The sequence below is a fragment of the Zonotrichia albicollis genome, chromosome 6 (genome assembly GCF_047830755.1).
Source record: "Zonotrichia albicollis isolate bZonAlb1 chromosome 6, bZonAlb1.hap1, whole genome shotgun sequence".
Lineage (NCBI taxonomy): Eukaryota > Metazoa > Chordata > Aves > Passeriformes > Passerellidae > Zonotrichia > Zonotrichia albicollis.
This window is the reverse complement of record NC_133824.1, coordinates 43,699,227-43,709,717: the sequence shown is the minus strand read 5'-3', so window position 1 is coordinate 43,709,717 and position 10,491 is coordinate 43,699,227. Positions and strand designations below refer to the sequence as shown.

At 46.6% G+C, this 10,491-nt stretch overlaps 1 protein-coding gene across 5 annotated transcripts; it reads left to right on the top strand.

Annotated features, from left to right (window-relative positions):
- The first annotated feature begins 392 nt into the window (after positions 1–392).
- On the top strand, positions 393–5,339 carry CALCB (calcitonin related polypeptide beta). Of its 5 annotated transcripts, none has more exons than XM_026793189.2 (5): positions 393–547; positions 1,472–1,567; positions 1,865–1,996; positions 4,674–4,829; positions 5,155–5,339. In XM_026793189.2, the coding sequence occupies exons 2-5, from the start codon at positions 1,482–1,484 to the stop codon at positions 5,162–5,164; spliced, it is 384 nt and encodes a 127-aa protein (XP_026648990.1). In that variant the 5' UTR covers positions 393–547; positions 1,472–1,481; the 3' UTR covers positions 5,165–5,339. The 5 variants fall into 5 exon arrangements, with proteins under 5 accessions (XP_026648990.1, XP_005486681.1, XP_026648989.1 ...); XM_005486624.4 differs by having other exon boundaries at positions 4,674–4,853; XM_026793188.2 differs by having other exon boundaries at positions 4,671–4,829.
- The last annotated feature ends 5,152 nt before the right edge of the window (positions 5,340–10,491 follow it).

The following is a 10,491-nucleotide window of genomic DNA, read 5'->3' as shown; positions in this document are numbered from 1 at the left end:
CGACCGGCGCTGCCGCCCGCCGTGCCCCTGCCGCGCTGCACACCCCGCCGGTGCGGGATGCTCTCGGTGCGCCGGGAGAGCGCCGGGAGCGGCGGCGGCGGCCGGGGGAGGGCGGGAATTCCCGGGGAGGGAGGGAGAGGGGGAGCGGCCCCGCTCTGCAATGCGGTCCCGCTGCTGCAGAGGTCGCCACGCGTGAGCGGTGCAGCGGGGGCGCGCCGGGAGCGGCCGCCCCGCCCCGCCCCGCCCCGCCCCGCCCCGCCCCGCCCCGCGCAGCGCCCCGGCCGCGCCGCGCCCGCCGCGATTTTTGTGAATGGGACCCGCGCGGAGCGGGCCATGACGTCACCGCCCGGCCCGATTGGCGCCCAATGGAGGAGCGGGCCCCGTCGGGCGGCCGGCGCGGTGATTGGCTGGCGGGCGCGCGCGGGCGCCCACGCAGGCGGCGGCGGCGGCAGGTATAAAGGGGCGGCGGGCGGTGCGGGACCCGCGGATCGGCGGCGACACCGGCACCGGCAGCGCGCCCCTCCCCTCCTGCTCCGCGCCCGACCCGGTAAGCGCCGCGATGTGCTGTCCCCGCCGCGGCTCCTGCGCGGCTCTGCCGGGCGCGGGGCTGTGGGACCGCGGGACCACCGCTCAGCGCAGCGGAGCCAAGGCAGCCCTTCCCCGCTCGGTCGCTCCCTCGACGTGGCGTGTCCGTGTCCGGCCAGGACAAAGTGCTGCGGCAAAGGTCACGGCCGGGGCGCCCCCGGGAGCCGCGGGGATGAGGGGCGTCCTTCGGGAGTGGGGTCATGGTTCCCGTCGAGTAATGGGAGCTGGCAAAAATGAGGATGGTGTGGTGGTTGTGATGCGCTCCTTGGAGTGCAAGACACTGATGTTGTGAGAGAGGAGTATCTCAAATCTTCAGTAATAGATATTTTTACAGCTTTTGTGCTTATGGCTGATTTTTAACTTACCTGTTCTCTGGTTTCAGAGTAGAAAGTGTTTATTGAAGTAAAACTACTTAATTCTTAGTGTAATCTGAACTGGGGTGTTAGTGTGCTGGCTGGCAAGAAGCAGGCAGCTTCAGGTAAAGTCCTAACAAGGGCACTTGTTCTCAAAAATGTTAAACACTTACGGTTTTACCTTGTCATTTGTATCTGTCCGTGTCGGGCACACTGTCTGTGACATTGTGTGCAGTAGTCAGAGGAATGTATTTTCTGCCAGTTTTAGGAAAACTGCTCTAAGTTGAATGCAAATAACTGCAGGTCTGAAAAGCCACATTTTTCTGCTTTGTAATAGAGCCGAGCTATAATAAAATTTTGAGTAAAGTAAAGCACAATAGCAATAATCACAACAAACAAAAAGGTGAATTCAAAATCTAATGCGGTTCATATTTGTGCTACTTGTGGCTGGGAAGCAATGACCTCTTTAGTGGAACTTGCAGGATTGAGAGGGTTGGAAAACAGCCATTGCCTGATGTACCTCTTTGTTGTAGAGAGGAAATCATGGTTATGCTGAAGATTTCATCTTTCCTTGCTGTTTATGCCTTGGTTGTGTGCCAGATGGACAGCTTCCAGGCAGCCCCAGTCAGGTAAGAAGCTGGTCCTGTTGCTGAGTGCTCTGTCTGAATGGGATAAAAATGCTTAATATTCCTGAGAGCTCCAGGAGGGAAACAGACCACGGTGAAGGAGAAAGGAGGCTGCTTTTTGTGCTGGGGCATTTTGATTCCATCTTTAAACCTCCCGACGCTGCACGTAAGCAGAGCGCATCGGGGCTCGCACATTCCCTGAAAGGCACAAAGGCACTGTCAATGACACACAGGCTGCCAAACCCCTCTGCCTGCAGCAGCCTGGGCTTTACTCACCCTGTTTCCCTTGCCTCTGCCCAGACCTGGCCTGGAGTCCCTCACGGAGCGGGTGGCTCTCAGTGATTACGAAGCTCGGCGGTTGTTAAACGCGCTGGTGAAAGAGTTCATACAGATGACAGCAGAGGAGCTGGAGCAAGCCTCTGAGGGGAACAGGTAAGGACTGCAGCCCTGGGCAGCAGAACAGCAATGTGGGGGTGTTGTATGTTTGGTATTTAGCAAAAGGCATTTGGGCAGACCCTCTGCAGGTCAGGATCTTTTTTGTTTTCTTGGGGTTATGGCTGACTGGTAAAGGATGATACTGCAGAGACATCTTAGTGTTGGTGTCAGGAGAATGGCTTTCACCTAGTTAACCTGCCTCTGTCTGTCTCTTACTTCTGGAAGTGGAGGGCGATTTGAGCTTGAATGAGTAGGTTGTGTTAAAATATGGCAGCAAAAGGTATGTCTTTCCAGTGGGAGTGCTAGGGCATCCCTCAGTCACTCTTGGATTCTCTGTCGTGCAAATGCATGCTGGTGTAAGGCATGGAAAGTCCCTGGCAGGAGGGATGTGTTCCTCCTGATGCACGCAGCAGCAGCGCCACTCTCCCTGGGACCAAAGGCATGCAGGAGCACTTGCATTATCCTAACAGGATTTGCATTGCAATGCATGGGGATGGATGAGACACTGAACAGCATGCGGGATGTGGGGGAAGTTCAGCTTCCTGACCTCTGACTGTACTAGCATCCAAAAGGCTAATGGACTTGCTTGTCAACAAAATTGGATTCATTAACAAATGGTGTTTTCCTTCTGACTGCTTTTGTATGGACTTGCCTGGCATGGAATGCGATGTGGAGGGCTTGGATTTATTTTGAATGAATGTTTAAGTTTCCTAGCCGTAGATCTTTAACGCGGGGAAGAAATGCATGGATGTGCATGCTTGAGGTTACTCTTCCTTCGGGCATGTTTTTATTTTCTTTCCCCCCTGCAGCCTGGATAAGCCCATTTCCAAACGCTGTGCCAGTCTGAGTACTTGTGTGCTGGGCAAGCTGTCTCAAGAGTTGCACAAATTGCAAACTTACCCTCGCACTGACGTCGGGGCTGGAACTCCTGGCAAGAAGCGGAATGTGCTGAGTGACCTGGAACACGAACGCTATGCAAACTATGGGGAGCCCCTGGGAAACAACTAGACATGCTTATTCCTCCCCCTTTCCCTTTTTTAACCTGGTGCATGTGGATATAACTCTGATTGCTAACTTTGCTGTGTTCTTTTGATTCTGTTTTCGACAGAGAATGTTTGAGATGGACCTAATGTTAGGAAGACCAAGAATATAACATGCATATCAAACTAGGGGAAAAAAATAAATAAAAATGATCAGCACTGCCTTGACATTCCAAATGATTTTCTTAGACATTGATTAAAAAGAAATTCTAAAAAAGGTTCTTCATTTCTGGCTGCTAAATGTTCAAGTAGATCTTTCTTTTGTGCTTACCCATGCACTTGTTCAATAAACCTATTTTTCTATAAGGGTTAGATCTGCTTGGTTTAACATTTTGTTTTAGAATGTGAGATTTCTAGATGAGCTTAGGAAAATTTTGCAGCTTATCTTAATGGTCAAGAGAGGCAATGCTAGTAACTTCTAGAAAAGTTCAAAGAGAGCTTAGAAGTCAAAGTTCCACATATAAATTGATATGTAGTGCTGTAATCAGGCGTGCATGCAATCCTGTTGGTAGGAACCCTGAGAAGCAAAGAAATCAGGAAGGCTCATACTTATTCATTCTAACAAACTAGAAATGTAATCCTGTTTAAAATTGATGCTGAACATGTCCAGGTAAGAATTTTGTGGTCTTTTTCTTTTCTTATTTTACAATAGGTCTTTGCTCTATATTTAAAACTTATGTACCTTTAAAATATTTGTATTGATTTACAGTTCACCTACCTTAGGTTGCCTTGCATTAAGAGCCAAACCCAGATTTCCTTACAGTTCTGTTGCAGCACTGCATCTATCTTGTAATTAGAGGCCTCTTTCAAAAAATTGGCATTGATTGTTTAAACAACCTTTCATTGCTGAAATTAATAAATTGCCTTGTGATGCTTAGCTGAGGAAAAATCCCTCCTACTGCAAGAAAAACTCATTGCTTTAGTAGAAAATCCTGCAAGCAAGGATTGTGTGAATGCATATTCCTTGAATATGCATTATCTTGCACTATATCTAGCCCATCTGTTAGCTGTAGGCTGAATTGTGAGCAGAGAACTAATACTGTCACAGCCTGAACTGCCCCATGGTGGAGTTCTGTAGTAGACCAAGGTCCAACTGGAGGAAGGAGAGTTCTCCCATTCCCACAGAGCACCTGGAAGCTGTGTTTTCGTGTGGTTCAGCTCTGAAGGCAGCTGGTCAGAGCCACTGACAGGGATCCTGCAGTGGTCAGTGGTGCTGCAATTCCATGTTTTCTGTTAGGGAACACAGGTGTGGGAGTGAGAAGTGAGAATCTGTCTTTCAGGAGCACCTCCAGCAAAATACAAATGAGCTTTTGGAGGAAGAGGGGATTGTTTAAATTCTCCAGGTCTGAACCTCCTCTGCTCCTTTCCATGGCCATAATGCCTGGTTGGAGGCAGGCAGCAGCCCAGGTGTGGCTGAAAATCTGGCTCTTTTATAAAGTGAGCCTGACATTGAGAAAACCATGAAGAGGCTTGTTTTAGCAGTGATAAGCCATGCACAGAAGGTGCCAGTGCCTGCTGCACTGCCAGCCTGCTTTGAATCCTGCAGCAGAGCCCTTGCTGGCCACAGCCATGTCTGACTGCTTGCAGGGCTCGTGCTGCAGGAGCTGACTCTTCCCTTTCCTCCTGAAAAGCAGTGTGACAGCACAGAAGAGGGCCTGCAACACAGCCACCTGTGTGACCCACCGCCTGGCAGACTTCCTGAGCAGGTCAGGGGCCGTGGGCAAGAACAACTTCGTGCCGACCAACGTGGGCTCCAAGGCCTTCGGCCGGCGGAGGAGAAGCGTCCAGATGTGAGGAGCTGAATGGTGAACGCGGTAAATGCACAGCCCCAAACACAGCCTGGGGCAGCACCAGAGTTTGGGTTGTGTGGGGGGAATGCCAGACCTGCAGTGGTCACCTCTGAGAAGACAGGGAGAGTTAGAGTGTAAAACAAAAAAAATAAATTTACAAATAGAACAAAAATGTATGTACAAGAGCTTTTAGAGATGTTCTGCTTGTGTTAGCACCTCCACAGTGCATTAACTAAACACAGCCATTTGGTTGGAATTGTTTCCTTGTTTTACCACCAACATTTCATTATCAATGTATCAGTAACTCTGGTTTTCTTTCTTACAGGTTGCAATGAAACTGAAAACTCGACTTTAATTTCTAATGGAAGCAACTCTACTTCATAAACCAAGACCACCAAAAAGATTAATTTTTCATCCTACTATTGAAAATGTTTTATTTAATACAAATGAAAACACTTCTGTTATGTATAGTAAAAGAGAATCTAGTTATTAAAGTTAAATTATTGTATATTCTTTTTATATGCAACTCTATTTCAAATAAAATGTGACGGCATCTATTATTTATTTATCTTCCAGCTTATGTGATCCATGCTACTTATCCTGGCCCTACTGCCAAATCTCGGGGATTATACTAAACTGCTGCCTGGCAAGGCATATGTGTATTATACAGTGTGCTGTGCCTTGATGTAAAACACTTAACTATCCTGATTGTACAGTATGTTTAAAAAAAAAAAAAGAGAAATCAATTCAGTATTGTATTATTTGTGAATTTACGCAAAATTAAAAAAAGTATTTTAGATACACTTGGATTGAGAAACTGATTTTTCATTTGGATATGCTTCTGGAGACATGTGGCACCAAGCCAACACCATTGCAGATCAGCTAGTCCATTGATCTGCTCCAGCCTTATTAACTATAAATACTAGGGTTTGAGTCAAAAGTTCAGAGCAGAAAGAACAGCTACTTTTTATATGTATTAAAAAAAAACCCAAATGAACCAAAAGACACCACTTAGTGAGACTTCTGCTAGAAAAATAAGATGAAGCCACAGGTACATCTAGTAAAAACATGGGGACAAATTTCATTGTGTAGTTTAAAACAAATAATTTTATGCAGGCTCTAGTTCAGATGAAATGGCCTGACATCCGCTGTAGCTTTTTGTGTAAAGTCAAAAAAGTGAGTTAGGAAGAGAAAGAGAAGATACAGAAATGTACATTTCTTTGAAGCAATCCTGAGACAGAGTCTATTTAGGGATCAGGGATAAATAATTAGAGTGAGTGGAGAAGAGGGTAGCTGGATCCATTCCACGGACTTCCAAGTGGTGCTGCCAACTTCCTTCTCAAAGCTGCTGCTGCTTCAGTTTAGCAGCTGAGTCAGATATTTGTTTGGATTTGTTCTGTGCTTTACAGCCTGACCCTAAAATGTGCTTCATCAATTCAGTGAATCCCAGAATGGGCGAGGGCAGAGGCCACAGGGGCACTGTGTGGTGCCAGCTCCCTGCTCCAGCAGGGTCATCCCACAGCCCAGGGCTGCATCCAGAGGGATCTGTGTTATCCCCAGTGGGGGAGGCTCCACCTGGCTGTGCCAAGCAGGGGTGAAGGTGCTCATGCTCTCTCTGTCTCTGCTGCAGGTGTCACAAGGAGCAGCTTGGCCAGCCCTGTGAGGACACCAAGGCCACCCAGTGACTCCAGCCCGTGCTCGTTCCTGGCTGTGGGGTCTCTTTGGGAGCAGCAGCCCTGGTAAGTCAGTGCACGAAGCAGCCTTGGGGGAGAGGAGCCACTGCCCTGTCTCTGTGCAAGGACCTGCTTGGGTTAGGCCAAACTGCCAGTTCTGCAGCCTGTCAGTGTTTGTTGCTGTGTTTCAGGTGTTTTTCCCCATTTTTCTATACACAAAGTGGGGATCTTATGCTGGGTTTGCCTGGCAACCTCAGCAAGAGCTTTCCCTATCACTGCAGATCCTTTGGGCACAGGTGGCACCTTGTTTCTTTTGTTTCCTAATACAGCACTCAGCACTTTAATCTTCTCCAAGATAGAATGCTATGTACAGTTATTGGGATGGATACATGTGTTTTAGTGATCCATATTCAATAAGAAGCCAGCAATGCCCAAAGACCCCTTCTGGCTTTAAAGCCTAAATGGTCGGGCAGTTTATTTTTTCCCATTTACAGCCATTCTCTGCTGAGACACACCTGAGGCTCCGCATGATTGAGTGTCAGCTGTATATCCATCTAATCTGAAAACTGTTAGTCCCTCTTTTCAGTGTAACAAAATTATGCAAGGGATTTCCCCAGCCCAGCACTGCCCACCACAGCACAAACCTGACACATAAAACATTCAAGTAGCATTGGTGCTGGCTTTGGCTTGTCCTGGGTATAGAAAATTTGGGTGAAACTTTTGATACATGGTGCTTGTGCTGATTGTTATTTTCTTTTTCCTTAGGAAGAACTAGCTGCTTTCCCACCTCAAGATCTACTCCTGTTGTATCTTCTTTCTCATTTCTTAGGATCTCTGTCTGCACATCAATGCAACACACTTAGCAGTGCATATATCCCAGTAAAGGAAAGAGGGTTGAGCACTATGGAAGCAAGGGGGAATACAAAAAACTTTTCCATAGTGTGAAGGGATAGAAGTCCTCCACCACAAAACTGAGATGCTTTAGAAGAAGCAGATTGTTACTGAAACCAGAGAAAAGCAGAGTTGTAAGCAGTAATATTTTAAGTAAAAATTTGGTAGTTTTAAGGCTGTAAACATTGTAGAAGGAATTGCAAAGCTGCTAGAAGGTTGTCAATTGCTTTCCCTGGCTGTGAACAAGTGGAAGAAATTGCTTCCATTTTTAAAAGGTACTGCTCTGGGTAATATTACCCAAACTTGTCAGCTCTCAAGTAAACCCCAAACTTTTGCTCCAGGAGAAAATCTATTTTGGAATTAGCATTTAAAAAGGAAAAGTGTGGTTTCTAGTGTACTTTCCTTTCCATTTTAATACATTGCCTTTCTAAGAATACTTGGAGCTGGTGGATAGTGTAACATCGGTGCAATATATGAGAGTGGCACCAAACCAAAATTACTTAGCATTCAGTATTCATGCATGGGTGTCTGTGTTCTTGTTTATGAGGCAATATCAGCCTGACTGTAGTTTGGTTCTAATATTTTTAGATGTCTGTCTGTGTGTATTTCCTTTAATTACTATAGTTGTTTTTTTTTTTTTAATCTGAGTGCAAATGAAGTCTTGGGAGAGTACTTTGCAAGCAAGGGCAAAACCAGAATAAATTTCTGAGAAAGAAAGGGGACAGGTGGTGATCTGCTCCTAGAGCTGACTCAGGTTTTGATTCAGGATCATTCACCAGGACATTGCTGCCCACACTGATGGAGCATCATTTTGAAATAACCCAAGTGGACTTCCACTGTGGCAATTTTTTTTCTCCTTCTGTTAGTGAAATTTAATTCATCTTCCTGAAAGCTTCCATTATCTGCAGTGTGAGAAAGGAGCAGAGCTAATGTTATTGCTTCTGACACTGAACACTGCCAAAAGCAACTTATATCAGGCAGTAGTAAATTTTGGTATTGGTTATCTAATCCAGCATTGTCATGTCTAATTAGCAGATTGAACATCTCTAGGAGGTGAAGAGTTTAAAACATGCTGGAGAGTTCGAATCTGTGCATTTTTCCAGACTGAACTGTCTCAGAGCAGGTGAATACTTATTGGAGATGAACTGGGTGCTTCAAGCCTGGCTTCACCCAGGTTCAGCACTGGCAGCTTGGTTCCAAACTGGTGACAATCACTGCCTCTGGGCAGCCCAAAGGGCTCAGCATGGTGCTCACCTTTGCTGTCTCTGTACTGTTCTAAAAGGCACCACATCCTTTCCCTATTCTCCACTTTGGATGCTCCTCATGCCTTGTAAAATTCTTCTGTTCTGCAGAAAATGCCCAAGGAGTGGAGTACCTCCCTTTTATTCTTTTTTTTTCCCACAGAAAGGAAATAATTTCCATTTCCAAATTACACCTAACACTGTCACACTTTCTCTGTAAACTTTCCACTCTCTGTGAGATTTCAGATTCAATGGAGTAATCAGAACCATTGCAACATTTATCTTTTTCTTCTATTCTTGGCTTCACCACAGCTCTTATTTTCACCAATTACTCTTTTGGCTGGGGCTGAGCTGTGATCCCAGCTAAATTATTAGTGTCACCTCCACGAAAGCAAATAATTGCCTTGCAGCCTGAGAGTGGAGCCCGAGGGCTTTAAGCACGGAACAATTTGTGTGATTACCAGGGGTGGGTGCCGGGGCAGCCTGGCCTGGGAGCTGCCTGCCAGAGCCCCCAGGTGTGTCCCTGAGAGGCCTCCTGTCCCCCAGAGCACACAAAGGGGACAGGACAGCCAGGTTTGCTGCCACTGGCTCCTCTCCTCCCCCAGCAGTGTGACCCAGGTTCTGGGCGTGATGGAGAGGTCCTCCACCTCCACCTCCTCCTCCTCTGTGGAAATCTATAAAAGTAGAGGGTTTTAGGAAAGCTACAAAAGGCAGGCTTCAGAAACTGCAGAACTATGATTAGAACTAAGCAGTAGCTATGAGATAAGTCAGCAGAAAAATTATGTAAGAAGTAGAAAAGTAAAGACAAATAGAACAATGCTCTGGGTATTAACTCTTGTCTACAATAACTCCCTAAGCTGCAGAAAAGTTTATCTAATGAGATATTAGGAAGTTTTAAACTTAATAATGGAGCTCTGTGCATTGTATCTTAAGGCTTACAAGCAAATACTGTATTTGAAATAAGCAATTGTTTGTCCCTTGTATAATTGTTTGTACTTGTGCTTATAGTGATTGGATAGAACTACTGTCAATATACTTTTGCTTTGTGTGATTGGTCAAAAAACTTATAAAGTGAGTTGTAACATTGAGTTCTTGGTCTGCTGCCCGAGATGTGAGCTGGTGGCATCTTCCCAGTGTCATAACCATGTAATGAGACTGATGCTAGAAAATAAAACAGCTCAAAGCGCGTTCCCAGCAGTTCCATCCTGTTTGTGATTTGTACATAGCCCCCAGCCAGCGATACTGATACTGATCATCATCCTCCTCCTCTGCCAGGGCTGATGGAGGCAGCAGGCTCTTGGCAGGACCTCTGGAGACATGGAAAGAGAAGCCCACACTGGAGCAGGTTTGTTGGCAGGGCTTGTGATCCCAAGAGGAGCAGCCTGCTCCTGAAGGACCCTGCACTCTGTGGAATGGGATCAGTGCTGGAGCAGTTCACGAAGTGCAGCCATGGGAAAGGCTCACACTGGAAAAGTTGGAGGGGTTTCTCCTGTGGGAAGGGCCCCTCTCTGGAGCAGGGGAGGAGAAGGAGCTGCAGAAGCAGAGTGTGATGAACTGCCCACAGCTCTCATTCCCCAGCACCCTGCACTGCTGGGAGTGGGGATGAGGTACAGAACGGGAGTAAAGTTACTCCTGGGAAAAAGAGAGGTGGGGGAAGTGTTTGTAAGGCTTGGTTTTACTTATTATCATTTAACTGTGATGTGATTGTAATAAATTAAATTGATTTCCACCAGTTTAGTCTGCTTTGCCCATGCCAGTGAGTGCTGAGTGATCTCTCCCTGTTCTTATCTCATCCCATGAACATTTCATTGTATTTTCCTTCCTATGTGTAGCTGAGGATGGAGAGTGACAGAGTGA

Excerpts from the sequence above, each read along its gene's own strand:
- CALCB (XM_005486621.4), top strand. The coding sequence starts at position 1,482 with ATGGTTATGCTGAAGATTTCATCTTTCCTTGCTGTTTATGCCTTGGTT. Across the intron at positions 1,568-1,864 it reads TTCCAGGCAGCCCCAGTCAG|ACCTGGCCTGGAGTCCCTCA; the intron begins GTAAGAAGCTGG and ends GCCTCTGCCCAG. Across the intron at positions 1,997-2,808 it reads CAAGCCTCTGAGGGGAACAG|CCTGGATAAGCCCATTTCCA; the intron begins GTAAGGACTGCA and ends TCCCCCCTGCAG.